The sequence below is a fragment of the Macrotis lagotis genome, chromosome 1, assembly GCF_037893015.1.
Source record: "Macrotis lagotis isolate mMagLag1 chromosome 1, bilby.v1.9.chrom.fasta, whole genome shotgun sequence".
In the NCBI taxonomy this organism is placed as follows: domain Eukaryota; kingdom Metazoa; phylum Chordata; class Mammalia; order Peramelemorphia; family Peramelidae; genus Macrotis; species Macrotis lagotis.
Genome location: NC_133658.1, coordinates 519,488,770 through 519,510,173, shown reverse-complemented (window position 1 = coordinate 519,510,173; position 21,404 = coordinate 519,488,770). Strand labels below are relative to the sequence as shown.

The 21,404-nt window shown below is 37.8% G+C and overlaps 1 protein-coding gene and 1 long non-coding RNA gene across 9 annotated transcripts in view; one reads left to right on the top strand and one right to left on the bottom strand.

Moving 5' to 3' along the window:
* The window catches only part of RPGR (retinitis pigmentosa GTPase regulator), a 76,992-nt gene extending 64,752 nt beyond the window's left edge, over window positions 1–12,240 (bottom strand). For 3 of the 7 annotated variants that reach the window (XM_074214191.1, XM_074214189.1, XM_074214192.1), the window contains exons 1-4: window positions 12,058–12,234; window positions 5,520–5,645; window positions 4,997–5,089; window positions 3,009–3,071 (exon numbers count right to left, since the gene is read on the bottom strand). In XM_074214191.1, coding sequence (XP_074070292.1) covers window positions 3,009–3,071; window positions 4,997–5,089; window positions 5,520–5,645; window positions 12,058–12,085 — 310 coding nt within the window. In that variant the 5' untranslated portion in view covers window positions 12,086–12,234. Of the gene's footprint in view, window positions 1–3,008; window positions 3,072–4,996; window positions 5,090–5,519; window positions 5,646–6,303; window positions 6,353–12,057 lie in introns of all 7 variants that reach the window. The other 4 variants (XM_074214187.1, XM_074214188.1, XM_074214186.1 and 1 more) reach the window with 4 other exon arrangements.
* A 25-nt stretch (window positions 12,241–12,265) lies between these two features.
* LOC141506961 (uncharacterized) lies at window positions 12,266–20,816 on the top strand. 2 transcript variants are annotated; one of them, XR_012474041.1, is made up of 3 exons: window positions 12,266–12,414; window positions 12,514–12,752; window positions 20,151–20,816. It is a non-coding gene; the product is annotated as an uncharacterized LOC141506961 (long non-coding RNA). The 2 variants fall into 2 exon arrangements; XR_012474040.1 differs by having other exon boundaries at window positions 12,266–12,752.
* The last annotated feature ends 588 nt before the right edge of the window (window positions 20,817–21,404 follow it).

Below are 21,404 nucleotides of genomic sequence, written 5' to 3'. Positions count from 1 at the left end.
CAAACCACAGAGATGGAAAGTGGGAAGTATCCTAGTGCAGAATATCAAGCAGATCAGTATGTCTGGGCCATGGAGTACATGGAAGGAAAATGTAAAAAGTCCAGAACAGTTAAAAAAGGATCAGGTTGCATAGGGCTTTAAAATGTCAAAAAAAAAAATTGATATTTAATCCTGGAGTTTAATAGGGAGTTATTTAAGTTTGTTGAGACAACATGATTAGACCTGCACTTCAGAACTGCCTCCACACTGGGTAAGGACTATAACTGGGACAGCCCCTAAAGTAAGAGAGACCAAACTATTGTAATAGTTCAGGTGAGAGAGATAACCTGAACCAGGGTGGTGGCTCTGTGTGTAGAGAAGAGAAGATGCATGTAAGAGATGCTGTGGGGTAGAAACGACAAGACTTGGAAATTGATTGGATATGAATCTGAGTAGCAAGCAGGATAAATATTAATTCAACAGAAACTGTGAAGTCTGAAAGAATGGGAGGAGGGGAGAAACTAATGAGACCTCTTTTGGATATGCTAAGGTTGAGATGACTATTGGACATCTAATTTAAAATAAGAAAAAGTGCAGGCCTTCATGTCTATTAAATTTTACCTTATTAGAATGAGCCTAATGATTCAGCTAGTCCAAACATTTTGCATCCAGACTTAGTCAAAAGTGTATTCAACTATCCCTTTTCAAATTTGAGTCATCTACAAAGTACAGAAACAAATAATTTGTTTTTAACTAATAAAAATTCGAATTAGCACAGGGTCCTGCAATTTCCTGACTCACAATCTTGACTTAGATCTTCCCAATTTCCTCTGGTTCAGAATCTACTAAATTATATATATCTAACCCACATCTATCCATCTTTTTCTACAAGAAGAGCACAAGACATTTTAACAACTGCTTTACTAAATTTTAGGTAACAATACCTACCACTTTAGTAACTCTCTCAAGAAAGGAAATGACCTTAATCTGGCATATTATAGTCTTTTTTTTCTTAGGTTTTTGCAAGGCAATGGGGTTAAGTGATTGCCCAAGGCCAAACAGCCAGGTAATTATTAAGCATCTGAGGCTGAATTTGAACTTAGGTCCTCCTGACTCCAGGGCTGGTGCTCCATTCACTGTGCCACCTAGCTGCCCCCATAATATAGTCCTAAAATATTCTTGTTTTCTGTAAAATCCTGAAGCTCAGAATTGGAATGCTATGTATACAGAAGAGCAACTTGTCAATATGGAAAGATCATAGTGTGGGCAGGGAAGTAAATGTATAAGAAGACTGGCAAGACAAGAAGAAATTTTACTATGAAAAGAAAAATGTTAACAGAGTCCAGAATTATTTTTAAAGGCCACAGGTATGTGTGTGTATTTTAGTAAAGTTATACTGCTAGCTGAGAAGACAATGTATTAAATGGGTAGAAGATCATGAGTTAGGGGGCCAAAGAGGAGTCTGTTTCAATAGTCCAAGCTAGAGATAATGAGTTAATTAACTTGGCAGTTGTCTGAATGGAAAAGAAAGACATAAGTGAGACATAATGATAAAAATGATGAAGATAGAGAAAAGATCTACTGCATTTTTTAAATGGATGAGATGATACCTAGGGACAGAGAGAGAGAAGGCAAATCTGCTAAGATTTTTTTAAAATTTGCCAAGAATGATCCTTGGATTAGAAATAGAACAAAAATGGTAACTAGGAAGTTGATACCCAAAAGTTAAGCATTTCTTGCCATCCACAAATCATTTTGAGCTTTAGTATTATTGATATTTTTTGAAAGACTGACTTGCTTTCATATTTATTTTCCATTATCTTCCCTTGCTTCTATTTTCTGTACACGTCTTTACAATTTAAGTTGGTTGTGAATTACCTATGCATTTATACAGGTCTGTATACAAGACTTCGCATCTTTCATTGGATTTATTTTTCTCTGGACTCCAGAACTCATTCTCAATGAATCCTTACCAACCCTCTTCAGGTGACCTCCCCTGTAGGAATTCAAGGGTTCCTCTGTAGCCCTTTAAAGCTCCTTTGCAAAAATCTAAAGTGGATGTTAAACTATTCCCAGATTTCCTCTCAATCTCTACACAAATTCTAAAGTGAACTAGTTACTTTTTCCCAAGATTCCTATCATTTATGCTCCAGAACCAGTTTATCTCTGCTGGTGAATATTAGATCTACAACAGAATTTCTCTTTGTTGGTTATTTCACATTTTGAAAAATGAAATAATTATTACATGAAATCAGAAAATATTTAGCAGCTATTTTTGACAGAAACCACCATCATAGAGATGGACAGGTCAAGTCCCTCATTGCTAATGTATCATGTTTCCCCAACTCCTCCCCTATTTCCTCTTTTGTCCAGCTAGTCTGTAGTCTCCTCTCATGACAATGTTGCTTCCATTTTGGCTTCCACTGATCTTCAGATAATTGCTTTCCACCATCCTTTCTCCTAATAGTTCTTGTATTCCTTCATATGAATATGTCTTTTTAATATACAATGCTATCTTAACTCCCCTTTCAATCCATTCTGTTTCTTTTGAATAAAGTGTTCCACTTCCAAAGGCAACTCCAGATTTCTGAGACAAGGAAGGTTGAGCTTGTTGCTTGATAATCAACTCATGAATAGTTCTCATGAGTAGTGGAGAAGGAAATGTAACAGCAGCAATTGACCATAGTGTGTGCAATAAGGTGTCAACTCCTAACAAAATAAGTCCAATGAATTTCTTCAAGTGGACATTTTATAAACAACAATGGTAGAAATTATTCAAATTCTTCTACTAAATATTCATTTTGCCAAATTTATCCAAAAGACAATTTAAGTATACTAAACATTTTCATTTAGAAACTTTTAAGCAGTGACTTATACAGAATCAATACTGAATAAAATGTTCAAACCAAATCTGAAGTAAATAATGCTTATTTATAGAAATATGCAAAATCCATAAACTTCATAGGAACACAGATTTCAGTCCTCAGATTGTGCTAAGAGATTATAATGAATAACATATGCTACTGTACCTGTGTATACCAAAGTATGGTTCCTTCCACATGCAGCAATTTTTACTTTTTCAGGTTTTAAAGCTAAAAGGAAAAAAAAAAGATGAACATATACAGGCTGTTTCTGACAAATGAAAATTTACTTTATAGAAAAATAATTTTCCTTTAATCACATTATTACACTACTTATAGTCTATCAATGACTTCAAGAACCTTCTACATTAATACAAACTTCTGCCAACTGTCTTCTACTGTCTAATAAACTTAGCATTGACCTCACTGTTGCACCTTTAGATGCAACTTGCTGGCCTTTCTATTTAGCCCTGTAGACACTTTTCTTTGGGGCATAGTCTCCTCAAGTTAAGACTAAGCTCTTTGAAAACAAAGGCTATTTTAGCTTTTTCTTTTTGATTCTCAAGCACTTATCTCAGTGCCTAATACATAGCAAATATCTAATGAATGTGTTTTTTGGGGTTTTTTTATTCACTCAAAGCTTTCCACCATCCTCTTATTTTTCATATTATTGACAGGATAGGATTCTCTCCCTGTGTATGTGTTATACATAAGTAGCCTTATGCCAAAAGTCAGTTTCATTATTGCGCTTCACATTTCTCTCTTCTATCACTTAAGAACTTTTCCAAGGCCCATTGTGTGTGTGTGTGTGTGTGTGTGTGTTTCTGTATGTCACAAGCATGCATATGTGTATGAGTTCACTCTCATTTCTATCTCAATTTGAAGTCCTTATCCTCTTAAAGAAGCTTGTCTTTTCCCTTGACTCTCTTCTTCTCACCACATAGTTTCCCTTTATCTAGCCATTAGATTGTTATAATTTTTTTATTCTCTATAACTATGTAAGCTAACTTCATGTTGGCCTATTTTTCCCCTATCTCTAGGGGTTCTGACTAATACATAAAATTTAATATGGACTGACATAAAAACAAAGCCCATTTAGATTCCCAACCTAGACTGACCCCAGCCCTTATGCCACTGTTAAATCTTTGAAGTATCTTTTAATTTAATGCCTCCATGACCATAGAATCCAGTGATTGGCACACAGAAATGCTCAGTAAATGCTTGCCGATTGACTGACATCTCACTATCAGCATGTGAGATCAACTGAAAATACATAGTAAGGTACACTAGAAATTACATAGAAACTGATGTCAAATATCTGATAACCAAGAGTTAAAGATCTAAAGTAAAACAACAGATAAAAACAGTTCTACAAAATAAGTCATTTTAAAAAGTAGTGAAACCTAAAAGGATAAAACATGTATCCCCCTTGTGATCAACAGGATGGTGACAATGATAATGATGACAACAAATACCAATAATGACACCTATAGAGCATCTATTGTCTGCCAGGCTCTGGGTTAAGCACTTTTAAATATCTCATTTGATCTTCACACCAATCCTGGAGGTAGTGGCTATGATTCACCCTAACAGAGGTAGGCAAAGTGACTTGTTCAAGGCCACACTGCTAGCAAGCACAGAATCTGAACTCAAGTCTTCTGATTTCAGTCCTAGAATCATCCACTATGGTGGTGCTCAGCTGCCTCCCAAGGTCAACTAGAACATAATACCTGCTTTTTCACATGGGTTAAAATTCTAAATATTGACCTTAAAGTCATGCAATAAGGTATGACATAGTGGGTAGTCAGGAAAAAGTGGGCTCAATTTCAGCCTTGGAACCCTTTCATTCATGTAACTGATAAAGTTAGTTATCTCCTGGAGGGCCTAAGCAACTTTCCTAGGCTGTTAGGAGCTCAACAGTTTCCTCACATTGATGAAATCATAGGTTCAGACAAAGGGGAAAATAGCTTTTTTCAAAGTAATCTTAAAACTATTATTATATTGTACAATTAAAGAAAAAGTAAAAACTAATGTCATATGAATGTTAAAGGACTTCAAAAAAAAATAAACATCTAAAGTAGTGACTCTTAACAGAACTTAAATGGTATATTAGTCAATTACTTTTAAATGGGCAAAGAATAAAAAAGCAAACAAACCTTTTACACAAGTTGGCTTGTTGACGGTTGTCTTTGAGCCTAACCCTAACTGGCCCCAGTTGTTACTGCCAAACATGTAAAGTTTATTATTTCCTGAAAAAGAAGAGAAAATTAATAAAATTGATCATCCCAAACATAAAATGTTAGACAAGATCATTTACCTTTAAGTAAGCCATACTTCGAAAAACAACACTGTATCTCACCTTTAATTAAGCTATTTTGTAAAGCATGTTTTAAAAAATGTTGGGCAAAACACAATTTCTACTCCTACACAGTAATTTTTTAATTTAACAGAGATGATCTTCTTAATCCAATAGATCTAATCTTAGAAAATTGTGTGTAAGATTAATCATACTTTAAGAGAATTTACAATTAAAGTAAATCTTGGATGAGTCCTTTGGTCAAGGGAATAATCACCCTTATTCTTTCTAGATGTTCATAGATCACATTGCTAAAAGCAAATTATAGCTGTAAAAATACAAGTTTCCCAAATTTGATTTTTATCATACAAGATTTTACTGACCTGTTACAAGAGCAGTATGTTCATCTCCACAAGACAGATATGCAGGTATATCATTTTTTAACCAGAACTTGCTGGGAATATTTTCTGCAAACTTGCTTTTTCCAAAAGTGAAAACAGCACCAGAATCTTTAAATATAAATATTTTCTATTTTAGAATTTGTACTACACTGTCCATCACAAATCAAAACAAAAATTCACTTATACAGAATTTGTATGTCACTTCACTTGATAATAGACCTTCATTAAGACCATAGTCTTAATGCCTGCTTGAACCATAGACCTTCATTAAGACCATAGTCTTAATGCCTGCTTGAACCCACTATGAATCTTTTTGCCCTATGGATCACCTAAAATTTCATTTTCTAGAAATTGTAGTATTCTGAAATCATTGGCTGTACAGAATTGCATGGAAAACATAACATGTTGAAAAGATGCACTTTTGCACAAAGAATCAGCTTGAAATAGCTAAAAGCATTACATGATTTCCCAAATGTAATCCTCCCATTCTTTCCTATTAATTTCTAGGTCCAACTCACTGCTCATCTCTAATGCCTATACCAATATATGAAACTGATGTACTAACTCAAAGGGCTGGCCATCCAGCTACTTGTTACAATCTGGACAATAAGCATTTTTCATCTACTTTGCTTTTTTTCTACATGGATTATTAAACCATTCACTTTTGACTACTAGTACCAATTCACTGGAAGTTCTATGATGATATTCTAGGTTTCATGAAAACAGTACGTCATCATTTATGAATGGAGCATGGCAAGGAACTCACCTTCTATAGGGAATCCTATTTCCATTTAGACCCTGCATCAGACATCATCCTAACAAGTGGAAGGAAAAACAGGTCTAGAGAAAGCCTTGATATGAGAATCAAATAAGTCATATCAACCAAAGCATATATGGATGATATTGGCAGTAGGAAACAAAATTAACAAGTTTATCAACAATTTTTATGATGATTTATTTTCATCAGCAGGGATGGAAGAATATTAATAATTTAGTACCTGATATTCTGTACTAACAAGAAATCTCTAACAACAGTAATGTTGAGAAAAAAAACAAATGGAATAAACCAAGCAAATCTGTGCTGGTGTTTATACTATCTTAGCAATAAAAGACTCCTTTATAATACATTAATGAGATGGAAGATGGAAAATGGAGAAAGATATGGATGTTATTCATTTCCAAAAAAAAAAAAAAAGAAAAGCTTCTAGAGAACATCCAATAACTGACCAACAAGTCTTTCTCATCTTTATAAAGTCTTGAGAATGATTCATGCATTCTGAAAACATCACTGATCTAAATGTAAGAAAACAATCTGCACAAGGGATTCTGCATAACAAGCAAAAATCATTTTTCATACAACCAAGACGTATTGGACTTCAGAACAATCACAAAGACTCTCACTTCAAAAAGGAGTCTCCTTTCCAATCATTAAGAAGTTTCTTTGATGAATGTGACCAATGACCTAACAGACTTAATCATCAGTGTTATAAAACAGCCCTTCCCTCCAAAGTCCATTCTAAAGCTTCTGAGATTCATTCTATCCATCTGGTTGCTGTTATCTTCAAAACCTCTAGGACCCTCTCTCTTTTTTTTTAATTTTTGCAAGGCTAGGGGGTTAAGTGACTTGTCCAAAGTCAAACAGCTATGTAATTATCAAGTGCCTGAGGCCACATTTGAACTCAGGTCCTCCTGACTCCTGAGCCGTTCTATCTACTGTACCACCTAATTACTCCTTTTCTCTCCTTTATTCAAGAAGTTCAGTGCCTTCAGTCTTCCTCTTCTCTTCATATCCATACATATAGATGCTTCCTCTAACACCACAAACTTAAAAATTACTCACCTTAACTGAATTTCCCATGACCTATTCCTACATTCCACCTAATTCACACATTAAAACAGTCATATTCATGATCTTGCCATCCCCCAGAAGTCTCATTTCAAAATTCATGAACTCTGAAATTCCCTTAACTATCACAATCTATCATAATTTGACCTCTTCCCTAAGCCTTGCAACTACAAGCTCATTTTTTCCCCAATATCCTAACCTCTCAATTCTTTCCCAAACTATAATCCTTGCACTAGCTAAGGTGAACCAAGTTCAACTCTACATTCTTCTTCTTTTTGAGGCCCTTGCCCCTTAAGATAACAATCTCTCCCTGACAAGCCTCAGCCTTGGATGATTCCTACCACCCACAGACACATGCTACTGAATAAAACTAGAGAAAACCACAAAACTGTTCGGATTGAGCCCATTACTATTTTTTTTAAATAACCATTATGGCAAGGCAATCCTTTTACACCACCCTAATTAATGCATTATCTACTTACCATAGCTCTCTTCCTCCTATACTTCCGTCTCCCTAACCTATTCCCAGTGCCAAAATTCTTGCCTCAGATTTTACTTGGGGAAAAAAAAATTTTGAAATCATTGGCCAAGAACTCTCTCTTTTCTCATTTTATATCACCTGGATGTCTTCTGTGATTACCTCCTCATTTACTTGTCTATTATGAAGTGGCCCTTCTCCTTGTCAAGGCAAACTCCTCCGTATGTGTTAAAGTGACCCCATTCCAAACCATCATCTTCAGCAGACTGCCCTTTTCATCATCCTCACTTTCCAACTTATCTTCATTGTCTGCTTCCTAATGACTACAAAACTGTCACTGTCTGCTCTCATTGTCAAAAAAATCCTCCTTGTTCTGTCAGTCTGTACTAGCTATTGACAAAGATCTTCTCTTTCCTGGAGCTTCTTTGTAAAGTCTATCAATAACAATGCTTCACCATTTTTCTCTCACTCAACTCTCTAGTCTAGTTTCAAACCTTATCAGTCAACTGAAACTACTCTCTCCAAAGTTGCTAATGTTCTCTTATTAATTGCTAAACCTAATTTGTTTCCCTTCTTGATCTCTGTTGACCACTTACATTTCCAAGCACTCTCTTCTTGATTTTCTCATTTTCCTAGGTTTTTATCACACTGATCTCTCCTGGTTCTCCCATTTGATTCTTTTCCTTCTTCCTTGCTGGGATCTTCATCTATCAAGTCCACTAAAGATAGGGGTCTATTTCCTAGAGCTCTGTTTCCTTCTCCGTTCAAATGATTTCATTTGGCTATCTCAACAACTCCCATCAGATTCAATTACCTTTATGCTAGTGATTCTCAGATCACCTTTTCCTGCCCTAACCTTTCTCCTAACTTCCAGACTTTATCAGTCTTTTTGGACATCTCAAACTGGATGTCCCTTTGACATTAAACTCAACATGTCTAAAAATGGACTATATTTCCCCCCCAAAACATCTCACTTCTCTATTGTCAAGGACAAACACTACCCTCGCCATCACCCAAATTTTTAACCTGATTTGACAGTCTCTTGGCAATCTATTGTCAATGCTTGTTGATTTTACCTTCATAACATTTGTTTTTGTTTTTGCAAGGCAATTGCCCAAGGTCACACAGCTAGGTAATTATTGAGTGTCTGAGGCTGGATTTGCCAGTGCTCTATCCACTGAGCCACCTAACTGCCCCTGCCTTCATAACATTTGCCCCCTTCTTTCCTCTGACACTTGATTCCTACTTCATGCAGGTCTTCATCTTCTCATGCCTGATAGTACAACAGTCTGCTAGTTGGTCCACCTTCTGCAAATCTTTACTTACTCCATCTTCCACTCAGTCATCAAATAGATCTTCCCAAGTAACAGGTGTGACCGAGTCACCCCATCAATAAACACCATTAGCTCCCTATTACCTCTAGGATTAATTTAATATATTCTCTATTCCACATGCAAAGTCTTCTCAATCTGGTTTTCTCATACCTTTCCAATCTTCGCATCCCTTACTCCCCCCATGTACTTTCCAATCATGTGGCTTTGGCCTCTTTGCAGTTCCTTGCAAGACACCCTTCCACATCTCTCTTAGATTCTCTGGGGTTTTTTTTTCTCAAGTTCAAACTAAAATTTAATCTTCTACAAGAAGCCTTTCCTGATAACTTAATCTTAGCACCATCCCTCCGCTGACCATCTCCAGTTTATCCTGTATGTGCCTCAACTGTACACAATTGTTTTCTAGCTGTCTTCCCCATTATATTCTGAGTTCCTTTATAACAGGAACTGTCTTTTGCCTTTTTATATCCTTAGTACTTAGCACATCTGGCATATAATAAGTATCTAACAAATACTTATTGACTGCTTGATAATTCAAATCCTACCTTTAAGGAGAACTTTCCCAGTCTCCCTGACTCCTAATGGCTTCCTTTCTGACACCATGTTCCATTTATTCTATGCTATCCTTATCTAGTTTTTCCACATGTTGTCTCCCCAACCCCAATTAGAATGTGGAGCTTCTTAAGGGAAAGGGCCTGATTTTTCCTTCAACTAAGCACTTAATAAATTAAATGATAAAATAGATGGTTTACATATTTATGATTTTTCTCTTTACTATCTAAACTTATATTATCCTAAATATTTTTAAAACTTCAGGTAATTTGTTAAGTACATGTGAAATTGTGAATTATTATTTAAATTAAAAATTAAACAGAATAAAAAGACTAGAATCTTACAATCATAAGGCTAAGGAGAGGAAAGACACAAACACATAGGAGATAAGGAATAAAAATAGGTGGAAAAGGAGATTAGTCAAAGATTTATCCACTTCAGGATAATGAGCAAAAATCAATACAGAATACAAGCTGTTCTATGAAGCTAAGAAATTTTCAATAGAAAAAGGAATTTCAAACAAAGATTTCCTGTTTCAATTTTTATTACTCTCTATTGTTCAGTTGTCTCAGTCATGTCTGACTCTTCATGTCCCCATCTGGAGTTTTCTTGGCAAAGATACTGGAGTAGTTTGCCATTTCCTTCTTTGACTTATTTTTTACTGATGAGGAAACTGAGGCAAACAGGGTTAAGTGACTTACTCAGATTCACACTGCTAATAAATATTTGGGGCCAGATTTGAACTCAGAAAGACAAGTCTTCCTGACTCCAGACCTGGCCTTCTGGCCAGATGTGCCTACTGTGACAAGCAATATTCCATTTTTCAATAATTTCCTTATTTTATTTACAACTGTCTGGAGATCAGTGAGAACCATGAGGTTCCTTTTACAGATGGGAAGCTCAAGACATAGGGGGTGTCTGAAGTTGCTCAGAGAGTTCAGAGAAGATTAAAGAGAGAAATCCAGAGTTTTGACCTTTGATCATATTACTTACCCTTCTGGACTTTACAGATAAGTAAATTGAGGAGATTGGAAAAGATCTCTGAGAAACCTTCTAAAAGAAACAAAATTCTCCAGCAGGAGACCCCAGGGTTCTGCTAGTCCTGGCTCTTACCAGATCAGTTTCACTCATTTCTGAGTATTAATCTCATATCCTCAATCTAGTAATTGTCCCAGAACCTGATCCTCAAGTTGTGGGTTCAACTCAACCTTTCTTTCAACCCAACTTACTGCCTAGCCCTCTCTTTCCTACCATTACCACTCCTCCTCCCTAAAACTTCATGTAATATAATTTTTTCAACCCAACTTACTGCCTAGCCCTCTTTTACTACCATTACCACTCCCCCTCCCTAAAATCCCATGTAATATAATTCAATGACAAAACGTCAGTTGTACCAACATTTGAACATCATAGTCTCTTAGCTGCCCTCATCCCCGTGGCTCATCCCCTCAACCTGTCCCTGGAACTTGATGCCAAAGTTGTGGCTTCGACTCAGGCCTTCTTTCCATCAACCCAAGTTACTCCCCGTAGCCTTCTCGTCACTACCAAAATTTCATCAGATATAATCCAATTAGCAAACTATCGATTTATACCAGTGAGTGAATAAAGTACCCTCTTAGCAAGCAGTTCTTAAAACCTGCCTGGCCCTGGCAATACTCGGACCAATAGAGAAGGAAAAATATAAAAAAAAAAACACCCAATCCCAAATAGTGGTACAATTAAAGAATCACTGATGCATCACATGGGATACATAATGATATATACATATATATCATATATATATGTGTATATATACATACATATATGTGCACACATACGTGTGTATTGGCACGGCACCACCCTACTTGGGACAGCCCCACAGGCTGGGGGCTTCGGGAGGGCGCTCACGGGGAGCGGCCTGCATGGCGGCCCCGGCTCCGGGCGAGGCGGCCCGTGCCCGCCGTGCCTGGCTCGGCCCCGGGCATCCCCGCCCCCCGCGCGGGGCCCACAGGTGCTGGCGGGGCGCGGCCGCCCCCACTCGGCGCCGCCAGCGTTCCCTCACTACTCGAGGCCGGGCCACGCGGGGGCTCACACGGGGGCCCCGTTGCTCGAGGCCGCCTGGGAGGCAGCCGGGGCAGGTACGGCGGGCCCGGGGCGGCCGAGCAGCTGCTGCCGCGCCCTCCCGCGGGTAACCTCCGGGCGGCCGGGGCCCGGGCCTGTCCCGCCTCGGCGGTCTTCGGGCCTCCCCCCCCCAGTCTCCGGCCTCCGCCCCGCCCCCGACGCCCGACCCCCGCTGCCCGCATCCATCCCCGGGGAGCCCCCGGCCACGCTCACCCGGCACCAGCTCCTCGGGCTCCTCCATGTCGGGGGGCCTGGCCACGGTCTAGGGCTGCGTCCCGCTCTCCTCGGCCCCCGCCGTCCCCATGGCGCCGCTCCGGGTACGGGCCGCGGAGCGCGCGCCCCAGCCCCCGGAAGTCAACAAAGAGCCGCCAGGGGCAACGGGGGCGGGGCGGAGCGCAAACGGAAAGCCGCCGAACGGGGGAGGGGAGAGAGCGGGCGGGGAGGGCGCCCGGGGCCCGCCGCCAGCGCCCCCTCCCGGCCCGGAGGACTCGGAGCCGGGAGGCGGGGCCTTGACGGGGCGGCTGCCGCGCGTGCGTACTGCGCTCCCGAGGCTGTCCCTATCTCTACCCGGTATGGGCAAAGGTAGCGGCGTCTGTTTCAAAGCAGAGGCGGCCACGTGCAGGCAACGAGCAAGTGCTTGTGGACTTAACTGGGTTCTCCGTTTCTCAGGGCACGCACTAGAGACAGGCGGTGTTTTGGATTTCCCGCCTTCCCCTGGCAGGGAAGGCCGGCAGCGTCGTTGGTCTCCAGATTCCCGCCTTGCGTCCAGCAGGGGCTGGTGGAGTTGGTGCCGCTGCCCTTGAACTCCAGGCTACACGCAAGCTCATCGCAGGTGCTTAATGAATGCCCTTGAGCTGGAATTACCTCCAGCATCGGGCCGGGTCCAGACATCTGCGAAGGAAAGTCATGTATGTGTGTGTGTGGATATATATATATATATATATATATATATATATATATATATATATGTATGTATACATATATATATATATATATATGTTATATACACATCATAGATCACATTTGATGCACCAGTACATTTTTTAATTGTACCAGTAATTGGGATTGGGTGGGTTTTTTATTTTTTTCAAGTATTGCCGGGGCCAAGCAAGTTTGAAGAACTGCTTGCTAAGAGGGTACTTTATTCACTCACTGGTATAATCAATAGTTTGCTGATTGGATTATAATCGAATGTAATCTTAGTAGTGAAGCGACAAAGGCGACAAAGTTCAGCTTTTGGTACCCTGTGAAGTTACAAAGGCCCATTCTGATGAAGCAAAGTATTTCAAAGACACAGCCCTGTTGTTATTGGCAGATAAGGTTCTGGATGTACCTCCTCACCAAAAGGTGCTGTTGAGCTTCAGAGCCCTGATCGGATCATGCTGCAGTTGGGTGATTTTTGTGGCTGCTGAAAAGAAGAGTGATCAAGTCAGCCCCTAATTAATTTGACAAGGAATCCCAATCAGTTTGTTGGGATTTAAAGGATGTGATCCTTTATTCAAAGGGCACCTCCAATGGAAGTAGGCATAAGTCCTTATCACCTTGTGGAGAGGACAAAAGAAACTCCTCTGTTTTTAGGGATGGCCTCCAAGGTAATTGGAGACTAAGTGGTTGTACTTGTTTGTCCTTGATTTTTGAGGACCATGAAAAAAGGGATATGATGCTGTGACAAGTAAGTGAATTGGATTTCAGTTAGAGAGGACTATGAAAAGTCACCAGCCTCACTTTCTCCAAGGAGCTATCTTGGTCCAGTGACCAGATATGGATCAGAGAGATAGATCTGGATTCAGTGAGAGACAAGATGTTATCAAAAGAGTCAATGAGTTCATTGACTTTCACTCCCACTTCCTTAAGCTTCCACATCAGAATGTGCAAAATGACCTTCCTTTTGGGCTAAAGGGAAAGGATTTTTTGCTTTTCCCTCCTCCAACACATATGACAGATCAATGAGGACCTTATTTCTGCAGTACACATGAGGCCATAGAGTTCAAGGGCAGGATTACTGAATCAGTCTCCTCTGCAAAGAAGAGGGAATTTTGAACTGAATTTTCCAATCTGAAATCTAGCCTTTTTAGCCAAAGAAGAGAATTTTCCAGGGTAACAGTACCAGCTCTTGTCAATTTGTCTCCATATTGAAGAATTCAGGATTTGGCCTCTTAGAGTAAGCACTAATGCTTCTTGAAGAAAGAAGATAATTTCCAACCAAAGGATGAAGAAGAACTAAAACCATGGTAGAAGCAGGAAAAAAATATGAAATCAGTAAGAAAATGTGATTTCTCTGAAGAGACTAATATAGAAAATCACAGAAAATGGAAACAAGGATAGGTAACAGAAGATACATCAAATACTCCTATATATAAAATTAGTGTCAGAAGTGCTGAATGAAATGAGGCTTGGGTAGCAAGCAAAAACAAAAGGGCATTCAATTGAAAGAAAAAGAATTAAAACAAGGTAGAGGACCTTTGGAATGGATAGGGTGACAGTAACTGAAAACAGAGACAAGATAATTAGTTTATTTCTGTTTCTCTGCCAAGCAGAATGGCCTTTGCATTAGAAATGACAAAAAGTAACTAAAAGGGAGTCAAAAATCCAACATCAATTGGAGAGTACTTAGTTGCTCATGATCAGTTCCAGTCACCTTGCCCAGATGAATTACTCCCTCAGATTCTGAAAGAAATGGCAGATGTTTTTGTTGAGCAAGTATCAGTGATATTTAAAAGATCATGGAAACTGGGAGCATTACTAAAAGATTGGAGAAGTAAAAAATGTCCCAATTTTCATAAAACGGAAAACAGGAGTCTATAAACTATCATAAAATAAGCTTGACTTTGACTCCTGGGAAAAATTTTAGAACGAATCATTAAAAAGAATATGTAGGGGGTGGCTAGGTGGTGCAGTGGATAGAGCACTGGCCTTGGAGTCAGGAGTACCTGAGTTCAAATGCGGCCTCAGACATTTAATAATTATCCAGTCGTGTGGTCTTGGGCAAGCCACTTAACCCCATTGCCTTGAAAAATCTAAAAAAAAAAAAAAATATGTAGAAAGGGAAGTAGAAATTGCAAAGAACAACCATACCTTCCTCAAGAAGTTACACATGTCTTATCAGTTCATGTCCCTACACAAAAATTGATCATAAATAAGGGCATAAAAACCTCATAATCAAAAGCAGAAAGGCAGAAATATTGAATGCATCCTTTTTTAGACCATGATATAATAAAAATCACATGCAATTAAGGGCCATGGAGAGATAGACCCAAACTAATTAGAAATTAAATAACTTATTTTTAAAGAATGAGTGGATGAAATAATAAATCATAGAAAGAATGATTTCCTCCAAGACAATGACAATAATGAGACAACATACCAAAACTTATGGGATACAGCCAAAGCAGTTATTAGGGGAATATACTATATCTCTAAATGCTTACATTAATAAAATAGAGAAAGAGGAGATCAATGAAGTGAACATGCAACTAAAAAGTGAGAGAAAGAACAAATTAAAAATCCCCAATTAAATAGCAAATTAGAAATTCTGAAAATTAAGAATGAAGTTAATAAAAATCAAAAGAAAACTGTTAAACTAATAAAAGCAAGAATTGGCTTTATGAAAACCCAATAAAATAGATAAACCTTTGATTAATTTGCCTTGCAAAAAAAATGAAACTGAAAAACACTAGAGAGCATAGGAATAAATGAATTGTTCCTTAAAATAATAAGCAGTATCTATCTGAATCCATCAACAAGTATTATATGTAATTAGGGAAAGCTAAAAAACATTTCCAATAAGATCAGAGATAAAATAAGATGTCTATTTTCATTACTATTATTCAATATTGTATTAGAAATGTTAGCTTTAGCAATAAGTGAAGGAAAAGAAATTGAAGGAATTAGAATTATTAATGAAGAAACAAAACTCTCACTCTTTGCAGATGATATGATGGTATACCTAGAGAATCCTAGAAAATCATTTAAAAGACTACTGGAAATAATTAACTTGCAAAATTGCAGAATATAAAATAAACCCACAAAAATCCTCAATATTTCTATATATTACTAACAAAACACAGCAACAAGCTATAGAAAGAGAAATCCCATTTAAAATAACTTCAGGAACAGCTAGGGGGCACAGTGGATAGCATACTGGCTCTGGAGTCAGGAGCACCTGGGTTCAAATCTAGCCTCAAAACCTTAAAACTTAACATAGCTATGTGACCTTAGGCAAGTCACTTAACCCCATTGCTTTGGCTAAATAAATAAATAAAACTATCACTAAATAAACAAATGAAATAAAACTTTTAAGACAATATAAAATACTTTTCACACAAAATCAAATCTAAATAACTGGGCAATATCAATTGTTCAGGGTAGGCCAAGCTAATGTAATAAAAATGACAATTTGACTTAAATTATTTAGTGCCATACCAATCAAACTTCCAAAAAATTATTTTAGTGAGATAGAAAAAAAATAATAACTAAATTCATATGGAGAAACAAAAGGTCAAGATTATCAAGGGAACTGAGGGGAAAAAATGCACAGGAACGTGGTTAGTCCTACCAGATCTAAAATTATATTATAAAGCATCAGTCATCAAACTGTCTGGTACTGGCTAGGAAACAGAGTAGTAGATTACTAGAATAGTGGATGTAAAAGAGACAGCAGTAAATCACTATAGTATTTATGGTTTGAAAAACTCAAAGATTTTAGCTTCTGGGATAAGAACTTGCTCTTCAATAAAACTGGAAGATAATATGGCAGAAACTAGGAATAAACCAACATCTCACACCCTATCCAAGATAATGTCAAAATGGTTGCAGGATTTCAACATAAAAGATAATATAAGTCAATTAGGATAACAAGGAATAGTTTACCTATCAGATCTTTGGAAAGGGGGAGAACAGTTTATGATTAAAGAAGAGAAAGAGAAATTATAAAAAAATATAAAAAATATTTTGATTGCATTAAATTAAAAAAGTTTTATAGAACAAAATCGCTGTAACCAAGATTAAGTGGAATGTAGTAAATTGGGAATTAATTTTTACAACTATTATTTCTGACAAAGGACTTTCTAAAATATATAGAGAACTGAGTCAAATTTATAAAAAAAAAGTCATTCCCCAATTGATAAATGGTCAAAGGGTATAGAAAGGCAATTCTCAGACAAAAGAAATCAAAGTTATCTACAGTAATATGAAAAACTGTTCTAAATCATGATTGATTAGAGAAATACAAATTAAAGCATCTCTGGGGTGCCACTTTATACCTCTCAGATTGACCAATATGACTAGAAAGGATAATGATCAATCTTGGAGGAGATGCAGGAAAACTGGGACACTAATGCATTGCTGGTGGAGTTGTGAATTGATCCAACCTTTCTGGAGAGTAATTTGGAATTATACCCAAAGGGCAATAAAAATGGGTATACTATTTAATCCAGGAATGCCACTACTAGGTCTGTATCCTTCAGAGCTCCTGAAAAGGAGTAAAAATCTCAAAGGTACAAAAAAAGATTCATAGCAGCTCTTTTCATAGTAGCAAAGAATTGGAAATTGAGGGCATGCCCAACAATCAGGGAATAGTTGAACAAATTGTGGTATATGTATGTGATGGAACACTATTGTACTATAAGAGATCGTGAGGGATGAGATTTCAGAAAAGTCTGTAAAGACTTGTATGAACTGATGCTGAGTGAATTGAGCAGAATCAGAAGAACATTGTACACACTAATAACAACATGGGGTGAAGATCAACCATAATTAACTTGTTCATTTCAGCAGTACAATAATCAAAGACAATTTTAAAAGACTTGTGATGGAAAAATGCCATCCATATCCAGAGAAGGAACTGTGGGGTTTAAATGAAGATCAAAGCTTATTATCTTTAATTTTTAAAACTTGTTTTATGTATTATTTATTAAGCAATTTTGTCATCTCTAATTCTTTCTTCCATTTGGATCTGATTCTTCTCTCACAACACACTCAATTTTAATCTATGTTTAGCATAGTTACAGATATAAAACCTATATTAGACTGGTACTATTGGGAGCGAGGGGAGGGGCAAGAGAAAGAAGGAAAAAAAATTGTAAAACCTTGAAACCTTGGAAAAAACCTTAAGAAAAAAGATTGGTAAAAACTACCATTATATGTAGTTGGAAAAATAAATATTTATTAAAAAAAAATCATGTCAACTCCACCTTATTCATTGATTTATGTACTGTTCATTTATTTATCTATTTATTTACAGGGTCAAAGTTACTAACAAAGGAGTGCTGTGGGATTCACATAGACTTCTGTAAAGCATTTGATAAAGTATCTTCTACCATACTTGTGTAGAAAATAATTGACTTATAATTGACTGTTCATGGTTGTTTGACACCTAACCAACTCTAAAGCACCTAGCTTTATAGGGATAAAAAGGAATCACAGGAAAAAAGTATTTTTGCTCTTCTGGCTCAGAGAGTCCCTGACCTTTGGCTAGATGAATTGGAAAATAATATAATTAGATGGATTCAGAACTGGATGGATGACCTGAATTTTTTTCTCTGTCTCTGGCTGTATGTCTGTTTGTGTGTGTGTGTGTGTGTGTGTGTGTGTTTATCTTACTCCCTGTCTCTATCTCCTTCTATGTCTTTTTCCCCTTCCTTACTTTGTTTTTACCTTCTTTGCTTCCTTCCTCTCTTCATTCCTTCCTTCCTTCTTTCCTTCCTTTATTTCTGTTTCTTTCTATCATTGTCTGTCTGTCTGTCTGTCTGTCTGTCTGTCTGTCTGTCTGTCTCTCTCTCTCTCTCTCTCTCTCTCTCTCTCTCTCAGTTCTCCCCACAAACAGGCTCTTCCAAAGAGCAGCAATTTATACAAGGTAAGGGTCACACCAGTTCAGACAAAGACCTCTTCTCTATGTAAGTGTTCCAAATTTGGATCACAAGTCAGCTCTAGTAGTAGCTTGGGAAATTGTCAAAAAATGTCTACATTGAGCAGCTAGTTGGTGCAGGGGCTAGTGCATCAACCCTGAGTTCAAATCTGATCTCAGACACTTAATAATTACCTAGCTACATGACCTTGGGCAAGTCATTTAACCCCATTGCCTTGCAAAAAAACTACATTGTTTTGAGCAAGATGTCTCTAGATTATCCCCTTCCCCTAATTTATAATTCTGTGTCTCTGAACTTTCCCAACCTCCTCCAACTCAGCTTTGTTTTCCTTCTCCTGTCCAGTCAAAATCTTATTATATATCATTTGCCAGTGGAATATTTCCTCCTACATTCACAGTCAGCAGTCAGGTCTTGTGGTTGTTTGCTGCAGGCTATGATCAAAACCCACTCTACTAAGGGAGAAGAAATGTCCAGAGGTCAGGGACATACGGCCCTGAGGCTTAGAGGTATTTTGACCAAACTCTTGCACTGATGGAGCACCTATTGGGAAGGATATAAAGTAATCACAGCAAGAAGGCATTTTTGCTCCTTAAACCTAGGGAGTCCCTGATCTTCTGCCAGCTGATGCTATTGAATCACAGGACACATCTCTCTGGGAAGGGAAAGGGAGAAGAGAGAGAAAAGACAGGAAAGGGAAAAAGAAGTGGGTCTGAAGTCAGGAAGAGCTGAGTTTAAATGTGTCCTCAGATAACTTAGCAGCTTTGTGACCCTGGGCAAGGCACTTAACCCTGTCTCATCTGTAAAATGAAGTGGGAGAAGGAAATGGCAAACCAACTCCAGGAACTCTGCCAAGAAAACCCCAGGCATGACTGAAATGATTAAATAGCAAGATTCTGAGGATATTCTTCCTAAATCAAATCTGGAATGTGAGAGCTGTCAGGGCTGGGGTTTTTTTTGTGGGGGTGGGCAGTCTTCCCTCTCTCCCCTTTACCTTTATTTTCCTTCTTCCAGGCTTCGGGGTACTTCTTCATTCTAAAACTTTGTCCAGGATTCAAATCTTAGTGCTATTTGCATCAGGGTACCAACCAAAACCAACTACAGTCCTCAAGTTTGCAAGTGATATACAAGTAAAAGAGACAATTAACATACTGAGTGATAAGAGTTAGGATCCCCAAAGAGAATCTAATAAAATGAAATGAAATAGGGAAAAATGGAATGATTTACATTAAGCTACCAAAAAAGCCATCTTTATGAATATAGGATAGAGGAGACATGGTTAGGATCCTGAAAAAAGATCTAGGGGTTTAAATGGAATGTAACCTCAGTCTGAATCAGTAGGGTGATGTGGCCACCAAAACATATAATTTTGAGCTGTGTTAAGAAAAGTATAGCTTCTAGGAATAGAGAGGTAATGATCCTATTGTATTCTGTTCTCTTTAGACTTTATCTGCAATACCATATTCTATTCTGGGTGTCATAATTTAAAAAGGACATTGATAAACAGGAGAGTGTCCAAAGAAGACAATCAGAATGGTAAAGGGTCTCGAATCTGCGTCATATGGAGACTGGTTGAAGTAATCTGAGATGCTTAATTCTAAGAGAAGACTCAAGGAGTAGAACTCCTATCTTCATAGGCTGGTATGTGGAGAAGGGATTTAACTTTTTCTGTTTAAACTGAAAAGGCAGAAGGAAGACCAAGAGAGGAAGTTGCATGAAAAAAAAAATGTAGTAGAGATGTCATCAGTCAGCATTGTCAAAAAGTGGTGATGAGGTAGTTCCTCCTCTCTGGAAGTCATTGAACTGAGTTTGGCTCACCACTTCTTAGGTATGTCTTAGAAGAGATGATTTTCATTCACAGTCAGACAAGATGACTGCTGAAATCCCCTTTAACTGTGAAATACTGTGATTCTGTGAAGAGATCTCAAACTTTCTAAAACCGCTATTGTTGAAAGATCCTCAGGCGACACAGGCACATGGGAAAGTATACTCACCTTATGGGGGAAGTCTAATGGGCAGTGTTTCTCTATCTGATCATGGTCTTCTATGAATATTTTCCACTTGAATAATTTCCTATGCAGGTAAAATAAAGCCACTCCCACACTGAAATGCTGTTAGTATGTTGAATGCCTGCTATTACTCATTTTTAAGTAAATCTAGACATGTGCTATAACTAAGCTTTATTTTGGATATAATCCTCTCTACCATAGAGGGGGGGGGGTTAAAGAGGAGGGAATAAATCAAAGAAAAAAATTACTTCCTTTGTTTCAGGATTCCAATATTGAAGCCATTCTGTTAGAACACAGGCTCCTTAGAATGCCCAGGGCTATGAGTGATACAAGTAATTAAAAAATGTAGAAATTATCACTTCTGATAAAATATATAGTTCTCAGTAATTTGCTATAATTCTGATTATTTTTATTTCTAGAGTCAAAAAATGAATCTAGGGACAAGATATGTGCTTTATGGATTGCTTTAAGATACACTTCACTGAAAGTATTTTAACAAAATTTTGAAGGCTTCCAGTCTTATCTAATGAATTTTAAAAAAATAATTGGAAATAACATTTCTAAGGCTTCAATTCAATCAAATGGATTCTATTAGATTGCTGTTTCATGCTATGTATTGATTATTAATGGAAAAGACAGACAGCATGACATAGTGTATAGAGAACCAGGCTCAGAGGCAAGAAATTCT